General features: G+C 46.7%; 1 protein-coding gene across 2 annotated transcripts in view; it reads left to right on the top strand.

Moving 5' to 3' along the window:
* LOC144141113 (protein O-mannosyl-transferase Tmtc3-like) overlaps positions 1–17,337 on the top strand; it is a 232,620-nt gene that overhangs the window by 73,578 nt on the left and 141,705 nt on the right. Inside the window, exon 2 of one of the 2 annotated variants that reach the window (XM_077672639.1) lies at positions 13,045–13,356. The exons of the other annotated variant lie outside the window; for it this stretch is intronic. Coding sequence (XP_077528765.1) covers positions 13,045–13,356 — 312 coding nt within the window. The remainder of the gene's footprint in view (positions 1–13,044; positions 13,357–17,337) is intronic. 2 annotated transcript variants of the gene reach the window in all.

Raw genomic sequence — 17,337 nt, 5'->3', positions numbered from 1 at the left:
GAAAAATGACTAAGTAAAATTCCATAGAAATTTATTTGAGTTCAAAAAGGATTTGAACCAGGGTCACCAAGAGCCACACACAGCAACAACACTAACCCGGTACCGTGCCAGGATAAAGCAAGAATTATCCCGATGCTTGCTTCATGCCAGGTGAGCGTGACGGCATCGCAATCACGACGCAGCAGTGAAGAAGTCTTCCATAATCGCTGGCTTTTTCCTTCAAATCAATTAAGAGACTTAAGTTCCCTATAAATTTTCCGTTAACCCTGAACAGAATATAGTTGTTACATGCTGCGTGACAAAAATCCCAGCAGAGCTTCTGCTTTCACGTCCAGGCATTGATTTCAGATAGCGTTTCCTTCACTGAAAATTGACCGCATCACACCGGATTTCCCCTGAGAAGTGCTGCTTGTTTTGTTCAATATTATCCTGCTAGGAAAGAAAACAGAAGGGAAGCAGTTTTTTAAATCCTTTTTTTTTTACGGCTTCCCTCTCTACTCCACTCACCCAAGTAACAGCCCAGGCGATTGGATGCTATAAATCTATTATGTCTGCGAAGTGATGGCGCTCAGCTTGAAGCAACGTTTGTACTCGCACAATTGAAACAAGAAGTTCAACCAAACTGCAGTGGTTTGCTAACCCTCTATATAGCCATCACTTAGTTCCGGTCGTTTGCAGCAAACGCCCTGCGGTGCTGCGGCCATATATAGTCACAATATGAAGCGGTGAATAAAAGTTATATGTTTGTAGTAATTAATTTCTTTTGGCGAAAAAATGGTGTGCTCACAACCGGTAATGGGGTTTGTACAAGCTCGCCATCAATTACACCATGCTTTAACCCGTACGGCGCCGAAATGGGTTTTAGATGGATGTTGCCATAGCCTACGGCGACCACAAAGCACTGTGTAATCACGTTCGAAGTGCAGGGCTTGCGCTTGTAATGCTGTCTACTGTGTCTTTTCTTGGTACTGTTCCTGTGTACCATCTACGTGTAATGATTTCGGCGAGGAAACGTATTGACGAATGACAAAAAAAATTTCGTCAGACTGCTTAAAATGGATAAAAGAAAACCTCGCACATGCCTGCTCAATAAATGCTATGCTACATGAAACTAACTTTTTCTGTTCTTGGTTGACCTTCAGAACGTCTCTTGGTGGGAAAATTAGAGGGCTATGTCCTTCGTACGGCTGGCTCGTTGATGTTAGGATTTAAAACGCTCTGTCATGAACATGGTCTGCCACCCACCGTGCAAAGAAGTTTGCTTATCTAGCCAAAGAAATACAGATTTGACTGATATTGACGTACATCATTGTTAACACACGCTGGCACATGTGCGGCTGCCACATGAGCTATCACATCGTTAACGTATACATGTTGTAATGTCGTTATTGGCGTCTGACTGATAGGCGGGTGAAAAGCTGGTATCGAAGTAGTTCAATGCGGAACTGCCTACATTGGTTTACTGTGTGGCGCAATACCTGGACCCCAATTTGACACGACGGCTTGCAGTTGAGCTGGCAAGTTGTGCGAAATAATTGTCGTGGTGCCGGTACCGTTTAAAATCTGCGTTTGTGCATGCGTAGCCGATTTCGGACGGACGTTCTGAAAACAAACTTATGAATGGCCGGGACTCAGGTTGAAACCGTGAATTTGTTACTTTTCAACGTGTGATACGTGACCTTATGTCTACTTTAGCTTGGTAGGCACCGTGGCGCGTTGTTATGTTGCATGTTTATTTGCAAGCGGTTAAATGATATGCGAGGTGGCATATTGGTTAGTCCAATTGCTTCATAGATCTTCCGTCACCTCAAAACGGCTGTTCCTTGTAGATTTAAAAAAAAAATCTCATTTTCTCACCGTCACGTTGGGTTGGAGACTGTAATTGAGGCGGTGGAAGATTTTTTTTTTTGCGTGAGTGTGGTCTTTGCTCCACCAGAGCCTTCTTATGGCAGAGAGAAGGTGCGATATTTGCCCCACCGGTTTAGCAGTCCCAAATTGCGCGGGGTACTGTCCTCCAACTGTCCCATGAATAGGAAATCTGAAATATCACACGTGTGCTTAAAACGGATGAGGTAGAGGCGTTTCACGGACAGTTTTGCAGTTTTGGAACAGGGGACCAGGGGGTGATCGAGTACGCAACCAACCTATGTACACTCTCAAAGAAGAGAGATAGAAAGGGAGCAACGGAAATTTGTTTCTTAGTGGCCAAAGCTAGGGTTCTGGAGGAGAGAGAAGGAACACAAGGTGGTGTTGGCAGTGAGAGCTCCGCTGAGAGGCAATGGACGGGGCGAGGTGAGACCAGAAGGGAAGGCAGGGTGAAGACCCTGTGGGGTACCATCCCAGCTTTCCAGGATTACGGGACGTTGCATAGTAAACATTTGGATGGATGAAGTGGGCTGATGGTTTGGGGCAAGAGCAAGACGAATGCGCGTGTTCCAGGCAAGGTTCCGGAACGATTCGTGATCGAGGATATGAGTTGCAGTTATCTCTATTTTGCATTTCTAGAAAAGCTAATTAGAGCGGTGTTTACAGCGAAGCCAATACGGCTAGGGTACAGCCGAATGTTCGGGTCCGTGTGCAAACACTTCCAGAGCTCTACTTGTGAAAGCGGGCCATTGTTCTTCGTTGCGCTTCAGCATCACCTGTTTTTACACAAGCCAGTATTTGGCGGGTGGTTGGATGATGGATGGTCCTAGTGTGTCCACCTTGCGGATCACGATATTATGAGAGCGCTTCCCGTCTTGTGTTTCCAGGAGACATGAACAGATGCACCGTTTCAAGACCTATAGGTTAGGCGGCTTTAGTGTATGGCAAGCAGACGGAAGTACGAACGCTCGGCGTCTCGGTATACGTGAAGGATAGAACGTGTCCATCCGAATGCCCTTACTTGCGAGGGGACGAAGTCGTTGGCGGCGTTCATCTTCGCCGCGTGAGGGCCAATGGCGTTATGGTAAGGCCAAAGTCCTTCAGTGCTTCACTCGTCACAAGCTCCTCCGTAGGTGCACGGACGAGCTTCATATTCTGCGTTTCGCTCCCGCGTGGTGGCGCCACCATCCGTATGTGGCGTTCTTCTGTCGGCCCAGCGCCGGCCAGAGCAACGGGGACGCGACCCGCACGAATTCTTAGGTACAAAAATGATGGGAAGCGGGCTTCTCACGCTGCTTATTATTATGCGACCTAATTAGTGCGTGTGCATGGCCATTTCAAGTGTTGTCTCCTGCGCAGCAGTTCTCATTCATTGCTTTATTTTGAGGTTTATTTCGCCGATGCAACACAGGCAATGAGGCACGCCGTATTGGAGGGCTCCGTATTGGAAGCTCCCAGTTGTGACCACTTGGGGACCTTTAATAGGGGGCTGGAGGTGTGGTATAAGGCTACAGCCTGGTTCCCTGTTTTGTATATCCAGTGACCGAGAGCGGCATGAGGGATGGAAGTGGGCCATTTCGCTTCAAGAAAGGGAGACTTCAGCATAGAATCCCGCTATACGCGTGTGTCTATGACACCATCTTAATGACATCATCCATACCAGATGCGCTGACAGATCCTTTGCGGCGTCGCTGCAGCGCGACAAGCATTACGCCGTCCTCTAGCGGCATCGATTGCGGGCGCTACGGGACAACTACAGGATCGCGGGCGCTACAGCCTGTAGCCGTGATCGCGGGCTCTGACAACACTACCAGATAAACGGCTTCACCTAGCGGGCTCCACGTTGTCGAACAGCTCGTTACGCACTTAACAGCGTATAAAATCAGTGGGCCCGTGTATACGTCAGAAATTTGGACCGGTTTTTCTCAATAGTGGAACAGTTCAGCTGCTGTCGGTTGCTCCAAGCACTTTGTGGCATTGTCAGCTGAAGTGATTCACTTTTTTCTTCGATGTCGCCTGCTTTTGTTACTAAAAAAAAAGCAATAGGGTGTGACGAAGAGAGCAATATGCTCAGCAGGTTGAGAGATAAGATCATGGGGACAGAGCAGTGACCAAACAAACTGTGCCCGTCCGCAAGCCTCCCGCGCCTGTCGTACACAGCTCTCGCTGAATATAAGCCTGATTCTGACTGATCAGCTACGCAGAAGCTACGTGTTAATTACCCGCTTACAAATTAGCACTGGCTTCTTCTTAGGCTGGCACGGAAAAAAGGCCTCTAATGGTGTCTTTGCGCTCTTAACATGTTCTCTTTCCACCATATGGTGTACATTGTAACGCCAGTAATAAATTTCTTTCGTGTACTCTAAGTCACGCTTGTTTGCCTGCCAGTATCTAGACTAAGGATGTTTATAGTTTTGAAACCTGTGAGAAAATATATTTTGATCGTCCCTTTGCCAGTTCATATTTGTAGCGATTTATAGGCGTTGCAAAGACACGGTACAGCATGTCTTTCCGGGTTTCGGTTTGTCATTGTTTCGCGGTCTTGAATCCTAGCGGGTATGGGCCAGTTCGCCCAAGCGATATCATTACGGGGATTTCACTTTTAATATCATTCTCCTTCGAGCGGGGTTTCGGCATCATAGCGAAAATAAGTCAGAAATTGTATACTATTCTGAACAACGAGTACTTACTTTTTTCAATTCACTATAAAGTAGCGTCCGCTAACTACGTATAGCTCCCATCGTTATATTGGTTATACCTTCCGCTTAAAGAATTACTCACTGTTACAATTTTTAAAAATTCGCAGGTATAAATGTGCGCAAAAGCCCGAGGACGAGGGTGCAGTCATCGACCGTGGCGGGAGTAGGTAGCGGGTAAAATAAAAAAAAAACGAAAAAAAAATCCACCCATGGAGGGCAGGCGGTGTGTCCTTACGAAGATTAGGCCACCTAAGCTACCCTCCTGAAATCACCGTTTCAGTATAGACGGATGCGGACGATACGGACCTACCATAGTCAAAAAGGCTTTGTACCCGCCTTTACTTGTATCGGACGGAGGGTTTCTCTCTAGGGTCATTTCGTTTGTCTCAGCCCTATTATAAGTCCCTTTACGGCCGCACATTGGGCCACCTATATCCCCAACACATGAAAGAGGGAAGCTGTGAACGAAGTCTTTCACCGCTCTTTAATGAAACCAGGTTTTGCTGCAGTGTCTCCAATCTCCAGCCCGGCGAATGTGCCCATGCCGGTGCATCGCGAAGCTCGATTGCCCCGTTGTTCCCGGGGCAAAATATATATATATATATATATATATATATATATATATATATATATATATATATATATATATATATATATATATATATATATATATATATATATATATATATATATATATATATATATATATATATATATATATATAGCACGAGAATACCGACAGTGCAAAAGGCAGAGAACAAAGCACCGAGAAGGTGAGCATCTTCCCTTTTGGACGGTTCTTTGAGAACGGGACCTGCAAAAGAGATGAACCCGATCTTGCAAGGTCCGACATTACCTAGAGGCTCCATCTCGGGGACTCCGTCTCGGTGGCTCAGCGGCGACCAGCTCAATAACGCCGGCGACTGCCGAAGCCATTCGTCAGCGCTTGTGAGCGGGGATATTGGCTCGTTGCCGTAATCCGGCGCTGTCCTGCGCTCAGCAAGTCGCATGTGCTCTGACTAATGTTGCGGGCTCGAAAGACGAGCGGAGGCTTAGCAACGGATGGCTGCGATTTCCGGCTCGGACACGGCGCTGCTGCTTTGTTCTGTGGGTTTTTTTCGATAAGACCGAATCGTTGTCGCATGTTCCCAGCGAATGGCGTCACCGGGAAAGAAAGGGATGGACGGAAAGTGGTCTTCCTGTAGCGCGCTATCACTAACCGGTATGGGCCAAATAACTGTGCAACGGGCGATGTGTACAAGCTTCACCGCTGTTGTGTTTTTCGACCAACCAAGATGCAGCGCACACGGGACCTCCTGACGAGAAAGTTTTGTCAAAGTAGCGGAAAGTAACCTTGTCTACAACTTGGAGTCCAGGGGAGAATATGATCCTGGACAAAAGTAAAAAAAAAAGGGTTCGTTAGGTGCACTCCTTCATGTTGGACCCATTTTTTAAAACTTCACTTCATCTCATATATCTGTGCGGTGAGGCGAATTGTGCTGGAATGAAGTGGATCAGTATTGTCCGAGTGGACATACTGAACTTGCGCTAAGTATGAGCACATTGGTGCGTTAGACTTCCACCTTCCTAAGGGAAACTGCTACCCCTTCCGGGAGTAGCACCCGTGACATCGTGCGCTGGGGCGGAATGCCTCAGCCGCTGAGACACTATGCTCGTACTGCATTCAAAACATTCCTACAGGTGTCTATAGCTCTGCGTTATTCGGAGGGTTTCAGAGAAATGAACGTGTAGAGGCAGAGGCGCTAACGCAGTCCTCAAACGTACGGACTCGAGAATAACGAAGCGAACGCCGTTCCTCCTCTTTGTCTGCGCCTGTCCTCCTGTCCCCCTGTCTTTCTTTGCGTTGTCGTCTGGTGTCCGGTAATTGGTGCTGTTTGTTTTCTTTCTCCAAACTTGGTAAAACACGCCTCGTGCTGCTGAAGGCGAGCTACACGCCTGTCGCTCACAGTTGTTTGAGGGACGCCGCCGGGCTAGCAAGCAAGGATGGAAACAAGCAATCAAGCAAGCAAGCAAGCAAGCAGGAACAGCAGCATTCTTAGTGCTTCGCATTATTCATTCTTGGCCAGTGATCCATGGGAGCGTGGAATGTCAAGGTTTTGTCCGCATGTGCTCTTTGTAGTTTTATTTTATTGACACCAGCCGGCCATCCAAGTCTCGTCGGTAACGAATTGGCCTGTCCATTTCTTGTCACTTCCCCCTATTCATACGAGTGTGTCGTAGTGTTGGACCGCGGGGATGAGCAGCTTTTTTGATGCAGAGCATCTGATTCACTCGCCTTGTCCCTCCGGCGTCGTCGTCGTTGTTGTCGGCGTTGTCCACCCCTCTGCCATTCTCCTCGCCGCGCGAGCTGCGCTCTCCGCCGCTCTCCGCCGGTCATCCCCTCTCCTCTCCGATAACGAACACTCTCTCGCGAGGGGCTTTGGATTGGATTTGATTGGATTGGATTGGATTGGCTTGGCTTGGCTTGGCTTCGGTTGGATTGGATTTTGATTGGATTGGATTAAAGTGGATTGTGTTGGATTGTGTTGCGTCATAGACGCGGCACGTTGCGTCATAGCCGCGGCAGACGCGCTGGGGCCGGCGCATGTGCAGTACTCTTTCTTCCGCGGTTTCCTCTCCTTCGGGCGCGCTGCGCATATAACCGGTGTGCCGTTCTCCGGCGAAGCAACATCCACGCTTGGCTCAAACACCTAGAGTCCACGCCGCTTTACAAGTACGCCAACGTCGTCATCGACTGGGACCAGCTTACGCAGTCCCCTCAACGTTATGCGCGCTATAAAACGCGTTCCCTTCGCCGCTCCGCCTATGCGTCGCATCTACACAGGGGTTCCCGCGAGGGGAGGTGGGAGTTTTTCGTCAAGGCAAGGCGAAAGTTCAGATCTATGCAGCAGCGTCTTGTCTTTCCCGTCGGTTCTTTTTGCAGTACAGGGACATATGCGGAGACTTGAATGAGGTATTGTCCAGTGATACCCGCCCGCAAGATTTTGAAAACTGCAATTCGTGCGTCCAATCTGTAGGCACCGAATGGTTGTCATGCCGGTTTCTAATCCATCAGGTGCAAGCTGGATCCCGCGCAACTTGATGGTAATTAACCGAATTGTATTGATATAACTTCCGAGCACCTGTGTGCTCAACTAAGTGGGCCGCTTCTCCGGCAACTCAGTCCATCCTATAGGTCTTGTTGCGAAAGTACGTGCCATTCATAAAATCAATGTCTGCCCGAAGCGATATCCGGGCATAGAAACAAAGAAAAATTCCCGTGTCAGAAGGTTCTTATAACATGGACTGGGCAAGATAATGGATGGCACCAAGCCATCTGTCCAGCTGGTTGCCATTGCAATACCACTTGGGTGTAACAGTAGTAGGCATTATCTTTTGTCTTGTTCGAGCGATCGTCATTTCCGCAGTCGAGTTCTGTGTTCCTCACCACGCGTGCCGGAAGCACTTTGACGTGATTGCGTAACGCGATCGGAATATTGACGCGCGGCCAGCTCCCTGTCATTTGCCAAGCTGACGTAGCGGGCTTGTTGCCTCTGCAGAAGAATTGGCAGCCGGAACGGCCAGCGTTCGTAAGTGTTGCTGCGTGTCTGTAGTGGTTTTTACGGCACTAGGGCGGAGCGCTTAGATGACATCACAGCTCTCCGAGCGAAATTTGCATCCACTTATTTCGTACGTTTCTTTTACTCTCCTCGTTGTTTGTACATTACGTTAATTAGATGGAGACAGCGCGAAAACTTCGACCGTTCAATTTTGGGCGGGAACAAAGGGAGAGAAAATGTCCTTACGACGTAGATAGGTAGTTGAAAAAGACCCCTATTTTGAAAATGGCGCGTGTGAGGTCGTCTGTCTAGTTAGAGGTGAGTGGCTGTGCTACGACAAGTTCGTGCTTAGGAACTCGTACAAAGCTAGCCGACGCAATTTAAATAATAAGGCAGAGATTGGATGTGCGGGCTCTGCAATGAATACATATTTCCAGCGTTCCCTGTATTAGCGGGTATGACAGCTGCTGATCATGTCCGTGCTAGGATCACAAGGCTTGCCCTAAAAGGGCGCTTCACATGAACTCTGCGTGCGCTGCGGGGAAGGTTGCGAAACAGCTACTGACAAGGGAGACCATTACGCCGTTGGCTGCTGCACTCTAACGAACCTCCGAAGGTCGGCTTCACCGCAACGCTACAGAATGACAGATCAGCGGAATCAAATATGCGAATTTGGCAGCCCAGCGTACGGTTTGAGTAAAATGCAGAATTTGTAAAGAGGCACGTGCGAAGAGTGCCCTTCGGAGCCCGGAGGGCTTAAAATATAGGTTACGTATAATTCGACACGTTTTTAACGAAAAATCGTATTGCAGCAAGTTAAAGAGCAAATTGGTCAGCTGAAAACGAAATTGTAGAACTCAATAGAATGCATTCATTCGGAAACGGCTGAATAATAACACGAGGAACGGTAACTAAGAATATAGCGTTATAATAAACAAGAGAAGTAAGGGATCCAGCGTGTTACTCCCTGAGGGACGCCACATATAACGCGAGCAGCGTCTCAGATTTAAGAATTATCTAGGTATTCAAGAATTAAAGACCCGTTTAGACTTCGAAGGGGTAATATAGTTAGTTTATCGTAGCGCTCAGTGGTTATATATTCCCGTGAAAGACTCAAATAAACGAATAGGTAGGTATATCTAGAGCAGCTACCTTCAGCGTGTGCTGTCATCAGGAGAACTGTTAAAAATAATGAGTTCATTGAATTTGGTTTATATGTGGGAGGCGAAAGCGATTTACTGCTGGTGGATTGATAGAGGGCTTGCGGTGTCTCATTCAGTGGGTAACTGCGGAAAGTTTATAATGCCCGCGAGCTGATAACAGGCACGTTGTGACTATTTCGTAATGGGGCCAAAAGTAAACATTCCATTAGTACGTCTCAGACGTATGGGAATCGAGTGGATGCCGAAACGAGGCGTATACAACAGAAACCTGCCGGGAACCTTATGAAGCGGCTGATGTTTCCCCGATTTTCACACTGCGAATGGCTCGTGGGATGAAGAGATATCTCATCCGGCCAACTTTATTGAGATAAACTGGCCGGAACTGAAGGTGCCAAAGCCTTTTCCGGTGGGAGTTGCCGCAGCCGACGCAATCTTTACCTGCAGGCCTTGCACAGCGGTTGCGGTTAAAGCAGTTCGAAAAAAAAAGGACGGCGTTAGAAATGTGGGGAGAAGGCGATCAGCAGCCTTGCGGAGGTCGGCTGAGGTTTTAATTAGCACGCTGATTGCGTCGGCCTTTGTTTGAGGAAAGTCGGAAGGATGCAGCAATTGAGCGGTGTTTCCTGGCTTCATTTAGTCGCCAACGGCTGTACCGGAGTTGTGCCTTCGGCCCGACATTTGTTTCCGATCGACAAAGGCGTCCTGCTCACCACCCGCTTCCCCTTGGGAACCAACGCTTTGTGTGGCGAGCGCAGTTATGTATGGGCTCTCGGCTGCAGTGCGGAGTCTTTTATCAGCCGTTGCCAGTCGGCAGCCTGCTTTATTGTTGCAGTGTGATGCCGGGTGGGAGTTCCCTGGTTAGAAAGCGGCGCTCCGTCCGCCGTGCTCGAGTACACCGGCTGAATAGGAAGGGCAAATATTTTCAATATTAACGCAACGGCTGTGTTCTTCGGACGCTCTCATCTGAATTGAACCCTCTAATGAATACCTGGACGCAATAATGCATCAAGGTGTGGAAAACAAATGGGAACGTTTGTGGGGCGGCTGTTATCGATTGTTTCAAAGAATGCTGGCTAATCTGAATGGGTTTATTTCTGGCAGAATATAAAGCAGGGCAGTTATTTCCTGCCTCAGATATTCGCCCTGAGCCGTGTTCCCTATCTTTGATGCATGTATTGTCCCGAGCGTGGGCTTCGAAGTGATGTCGCAACGGTGACACAAGCAATGATTTTTTAAGTATCTATTGCAACCTGGTACATCATGTACCTTTTTGTTCTATTGGATGCTTTTGTTGTGAACGATGGATGATGCATTGTGATTGCTTATACCGGTGTCATTCTCGGCTTTTCACGGGAAGAAAACGCGGGGCAGTGCTATATTCCTTTCAGCAAACAGGAAGACACCGTGTCGATGCAAATTATTTTAGTGTTGCGCAGTTTGTGCGCTTCAACCCTTATTCTAGTAGACTCGTAGATAATGGGGTTGCGTCGTGTTTCATTCCGTTTTGGTAGTGACGGGACCCTGAAGTCGGTCGTAAGCATTTCATGGTTTCCGCAGCGCATATACCCCAAGTCTACATAGGTTGATTGTATGGTAAGTACTTTATAGCGCTGAGTAAGTTCAAGCCTAAATAATTGGCGACGAAAGTATGCGGATAATGTGGCTCCGCAAAAATGAAAGCAGAATAGAGCAATAATTGCTGGCGCAGAGACCCCAGCACTTCAGTAACCTGCACGTTAGCTACATGAACTAACAATAAGCGAATGATCTTCATTTGAGCTGAGTGTTGCTACAAAGGGAAACGAAGTGGAAAGGGGAAGGCAAAATTTGGCAACCCTATCAATTATACTGAAACGCGTTGGACGCGCTGTAAGTATATATGGGGGAAGGTTGATGGCGCTCTAGCGGAGCGAAACGAAAGACATACAAAAGTATACATAAAGAACCGTGGTTAACAGCAACAATACATGTGAACACTCGCTTATTGCATGTGTGAGTGAATGTTGTGCGTCATTGTTTGCTTTTCTGCGGTGGAAGTTTTCTTTGGATAAAGTGGGGTTCCGCACAACAAGCTTGACGGTGCGGTAACGTAGCCATCCGCTTAAGTGATTATGTAGAAGGCTTCAATTATACACCGGGAGATCTTTTCTTTTGTGGGTGCCAATATGTTTGTCCTGTAGAACTCTAGCGTGCAATCACATGTTTTGAAGCGAAGGGAGATATTTCAGGAAGCTTTTTCCTGATGGACTGCGCATAAGTGTTTCATAAGGTGTTCGTTTACGCACCTTCCGCTTGGGGCATAATGTAGTCTCCTCCAAAAGGCTTTAGCATTGTGTAGACCACGCACATCTGCCTTTAAACTAATCCCCGCCTGTGTTTCACACCGTACCCGTTCTTACACGCGACTTGCGTTACCTTTTCCACGCGATGGCTTCGAATTTTGACTTTTCTGAGAAAAGTATGTTCACAGCGAACGTGTTGAGCAGATCGTTAAATACGAGCAGTTAAAAATACCAAGAAAGGCCAAGCGCTCGTACAAGCGTGCCTCGAGCGCACTTTCGTCATGTTAGGCATACCCACATAGGGAGATAAGCCAATATTGGCCAAAATCCGCCAGTGTTCTCCACGTACATCGAGGGCACGTTTTTCAAGCCAAACATTCCCACTTAGGGATATTTGCCAACTTTGGCCACAAAAAACTCAAACGTTCGCCGCATGGTGGCAAAAGTTGCTGAAAACGAGAAATACACGGCATAGCGTACGCCTCTCGTTCGTTCGCCCTCGTGTTGTCGTGCGGATGCGCTATGTAGCGCAGAAGAGCCGTGACTTGATGGTCGAAGCGGTTGTAGATGATCATTGACTCCGGTTTTCTGTTACGGTGCCTGTCCTGATTTTTATCTGGTTTGGATGCTGGTGCTAGGGCGTTGGAAGTCTGATTTGTCTGGTCGATGATATTTACCCCACTATGTTATCTTAATGATTGTTAACTCCTGTTAGTAAATTTTATCTTGTCGATGATTGTGTGGGACTGATAATTTGGGCTGAATGGTATTTGTCGTGTACGCACTGCCTGCCCAGGGTGCCTGAAGGCCACAAGCCTAAAAACTCCCTGTTAGTGTTGTGGAGGTCGTCTTGCCGACCTCCACAAGAGGGATTTGGAGCATACCGCCGCCGACCCCAAGCTGCACCAAAGCGTGCTGACCAAAGCGTTGTATTTGAAATCGCTTGAAAGTTCGCAAACGTGCTTCCAATCCTTTGTTGTTCTCAGGTGAGGGCTTCTTGTTTCCCCGCTTGTGAGGAGTATGGGGAAGCAAACTAAAATATTTCTGCGGGACCAAGTGCAGTATCAAAATTGTAGCATTGTTCAGGGGTTTTATTTCACTTTGGGGCATTAAGATATGCATGCATTAGGCGAACAACCCAAAAAATAATGGGTGCAGCTATACATGCAAAAATGGCGCGTCAGGTACTTCAGTTACGCACCATAGCCCCCCCCCCCCCCCCCCCACCAAAAAAAAAAAAAACTCGCTGTCAAAGACGTGTATAGTCGAGATTGGTCTGCTAAGCTTCGCACATTGTACCTCTGCAGATGCACTGTGTTTACAGGCGATCAAATATAAAATACTGCGTAACCAGACCCGCTTCGGGTTAGAGCTGCATCTGGTGCTGGCAAACCAGAATGCTTAAGAATAAATAATTTCAGCATGCTTTAACGTAACTAATATGCAATATCCCCCTGCTTCTTTTTGCTCGTTTCAGGTAAGTGATACGCTCCACGGGACACCGAAGTTCGTCGGCCCTTCCATCCTGAGGCGTTCTGGGAGTGACTCCTTGGCACAGCGTCATGGGTTGAAGGACGCTAACCCTGACCATGTGACGTCATCGCTGTCTCTGGACGTGCTTTACCCTTCCTCTGCTGCTTCTTCACGTGGTGCTGGTGGGGCATGCGGTCTTCCCTCTTTACACCCTGCTCACGCCTTGGAAGATGCTGGGGACGTCTGGCACGACTGCTGCTGCCCCTCTGTGGATACACTGGCATCCTCTGGACGCTTTTCTCCATCTTCTAACTGGGTACGCTCTTAATGCTTTCTATCGCCTTTTTACTGCTCTTCCTCCTCTTATGGCGACAAACAGACCGATTTCATAGCGGCTTTCACCGCGCCATCGCACTGAAAATCCTGTGGCCTAGAATACGGTTTTCTTGCATAGACGATGGCAGTAATGGGTCAGGTAGACGGTGGAGTGAATTGGGGGAAACGTTATGTGTAGGTCCATTGGGCAACCTGGTAAAGGTCTGTTTAGGGAGGATTTGGAGATTTTTGTAGTGTGCGACTGTAGAGAAAACATCCTGCACCTTTCCCGCCGTACACATTTGTCACTGGAAATTGTCTCACAATCGTAAAATTATCACGCTAATATAGTACTGTGCTAGTGTAGTGCTCAAAATTTAACGTCCGCATATTTCAGCGTAAATATCGACATTTGTTCACGCATTTAATAGGATAAGCACGCTCGCAGTCTGCCTGGTGTGGTTCAGGATAATGGCAAAATTTTCGTCATAGTGGGCGTCACCAAATCAGTATGCAGAATGGTGTATGACACGACACCTTACACTTTCCTCCGCAAAAGAGAACTAATTCTACAGAGGCAATGCAGAACATTGCCTACGTATTTTAAGCTTAAATCCTATGTGGTACCGACACAATGTTTTCGAATTGCTCTAGTGTCTTTTTTAGGCATCTATATTACGAACTTCCCTTACGTCCTCAGAAGCTGTCACGGCCGCACGTGTCGGTGCTAATCTAGCCCAAAAATTTTGAACACTGCCGCCACCGTGGCCTAGGTGGGCATAGTTGGCTGGGTGAAATCGGTCTTTTGAATGCTTTATTCCCTTCCCACTTATTATGCATTCAACTTCAAGCATGTGCATGTGAAATGTTTCCTATGGTGGAGGCAAAGGATAATCCAGGCGTGACGGAGCATGGCTGGTTCGTAGGTGCGGCACAATGTGCAGAGTTGATTCTTCTCTCTGATGAACTATTAAACCCCATTTTTCTTACTTGTAATTGCAGGCGTTTCTCAGTACGTGCCATGTATATTCTGTTTTCTTTACTTCTGTGGTTTCTGGCTAGCGTCTGCTCACGCCCGGATGCCTTATCTGTTTTTTGAAACGAAGAGCGTGTTTTGAAACGAAGAGCGAAACGAAAGCGTTTCGCTCTGTGTCACTAAACTAAAATGTTTTTGTTTGATCGCGAGCGCTCCGAGTGTAGTTCTACACTTCCAGAAATAATCAGGCGTGAAGATAAATGTTCGCAGGGCAAACGTTGTGGCCTTTGCTTAGCCTACTTTCGTCTATGCACGTCGCTTCGTTGACTTCTTCTTCTTCGCCGTTTGTATAATTTTTAAGCTGTTAGTTGAGCAGAAGTTCGCTCCAATAAACGTTTTCCTGGAAGCGACCTGCTTCGCCATTGGCTTCGTGATAATATTACTTGTATTTGGACGTGGTGCTGTGTATTGACGTAGCGAAGGACAGCTTGTTTACGAAGACGCAAGAAAGCGTTTGTATACGTGCCCTCTTATAAAATATTGCTCTGTCTGTGTCTTGATGATTTTGTATATTTGCGTACCTGCTGTGGGGAATAATTATCAATGAAATTTTACTTGTTTTAGGGCAGAGGTAGTCGGTTGGCCTAACCTTGTAGTTGAGTCAGTTTTTGGTAAATTAGCACCAGATCGCCGCAAAAAATTCGCTTTGATGGAAGTTAGCTAGCATAACTGTTTCTTTGTTACCTCAAACTTTACAATCACATGGTATTTCAACCTGTTCTATATCCGCTGAAAAGCGCGAATGGCTGGGTAACAACTGTTCCCACAGTTCTCTTCAGAAATTCGTGAGCGGAATTTCGCAAGAACTCGCACATAAACAGTGCTTCAGATTTTTCATGCTGTTTTGACAGAGGTACCAATAAGGACGGCCGCCTAATTGTTTAAGTTCTGTCCGCACCTCGAATACATTTAGCTAGTTTGTGCAAAAAATAAATCGCCAGTTTGTGGAAGCGTTGGTGTGGGTGATTGAAAATGCCGCAGGTAAAAGAGGCGAGTCGTATGGCCTAGCGCGCCGCAGTGTATGCATTAAACAGTGAAATTTCACAATGCAAATTTTTTTGGTCTTGCTATTTGATTGTCCAGATCAAAAATACACGCAAGCGAGAACACGTGAGCATGCAGACCATGCTGGATGTTTGTGTTCAGTTAGACGTGAATTGTTTGCGTTGCTGGGCAACATCAATTGAACTACAGCACAGACTGACTGATTCTGTATTCCATGTAATATTTTATGGCTGTTTTTTTTTTGTTTTACGTCTTTGTGACGTAGCAGACTTGTAAATTCTACCTTGTCACTGCTGCCGACGTTTACCTTCGCTGTGGCCCTTCAAATTATGAGCGCTGGCAGCACAGTTGCTACATTATTATGGTTTCAGGGGTCGATGACATATAAGAGAATTCACCCGAACTCACGAACGCAAGAGCTGCTCCGATTAGGGATGTGCGCTCGAAATTTCTCCATTCGCTTTGCATTAAATTTTTCAGCTGTATTTAAAGTGAGCAGCTCGTAGTATTATTTCCACTCACATATTGCCGTTCAAGTTAGACGGCTGCCTGGAATGTAACTGTTTTATTTGAACGGGTCGAGACTAATACACATCTGCATTTATTAGTGTGATTTATATAATTGGCGCCAATTGGAATAATGGATGGCTGCTTCTGAGCAACTCACAATTCGTCTTAAGTCTTGACGTGAGGTTATACTTGCATTATTACATTTACTATTTTAATACATGTGAACCGTTTCGGCTGTGATTTATCTGAGGAGCAATGGTTTTGATTCGATCTGCAACCTGCATATTGGGAAAAGCCTGTCTGTCTGTCGGTACCACAATTCTATCTTTATTGGTACACCGTCCGCGTAACGCGCAGAAGCTAAGGTCATAAAGCACTGAGCAGCTGTTGTGCTATTTCACAAGTGTTTTAAGCGATGGTAGTGCGCGCAGGTAGTGTATGCTTAAATAGCCCTGCTGGCGAATAAGTGCTCGTAAAGTAGCTTTTAATTTGAAAATATTATCTGTATGCGGCTGTAGGAAAGATTCCTCCTTACGTACCTATATCTTGCGGCAGGACCATTTTCATATTATGACTGAATGGAGACTAATGGGACGGCATTACAGCATTTTCACTACTGTGTAAAGGACCGGCATATTTCCAGACTTGCGCAACTGTTAATTCCCGCGGAAGATGCTGACGCGACCTTACCGAACCCCGAAAGCATGTGGAGAATTTGCGAACACCTCGAGAGTGAGTGTGGAGGGCAAGACGTTTTCTATGTGATGACAGGGTAGAAATTACAAGTCAGTCACCGTTGTTGTAGGCTACCGTGCTCAACATTTCAGAACTAGGAGTGCAACGTCTGGTAAAGTTCTCGTGTAGCACAGGTTACACAGTGGAAGGTTTAATGTATGGAGGATATGACCCTCTTACGTCCAGCTGCAATAACGTGGGGTGCTGAAATTCTTCGCTGATACCACGGTGTAATAGTAATTTTAACTTGAATATAAAGAGCGAAGTGCACTGAATGCAAAAACATCAATGTCTCATTTTCTAACGTGTCCCCTCTTTTTTGCCGTCACCTTTTTCACAACCCTAAAGCGCGAGACTTTTCGCGAAGGACAGCAAAAGGAAGACACGGTGATCAAATGTTGTACCATATCGCCTAAAATTTTGCCTGAATTGTTTCCGTTGTTGTATTGTCACTGTCATTATAACTCTGTTATCATTTCTGAGAGTCCTACCATTATTCTGTGTTAGCCCTACATTTTGAATTAACGACACCATACCAGCCACTTGGAGGAGTACCGGATACCGGGACGAATTTACCCCTACGTCATTATGTTCATTGTCATCACCATCACAATCATCGTCATCATCGTCATCATCATCATAATCATAATCGTCATCATCATAGTGATCATCATCATCACAATCTAACTCATAATC

This window comes from Haemaphysalis longicornis, unplaced genomic scaffold (genome assembly GCF_048455015.1).
Source record: "Haemaphysalis longicornis isolate Haplotype H1 unplaced genomic scaffold, Haemaphysalis longicornis Haplotype H1 scaffold_6, whole genome shotgun sequence".
Lineage (NCBI taxonomy): Eukaryota > Metazoa > Arthropoda > Arachnida > Ixodida > Ixodidae > Haemaphysalis > Haemaphysalis longicornis.
Note: the sequence above shows the minus strand (reverse complement) of the source record. Positions and strands in the feature narration are given on the sequence as shown.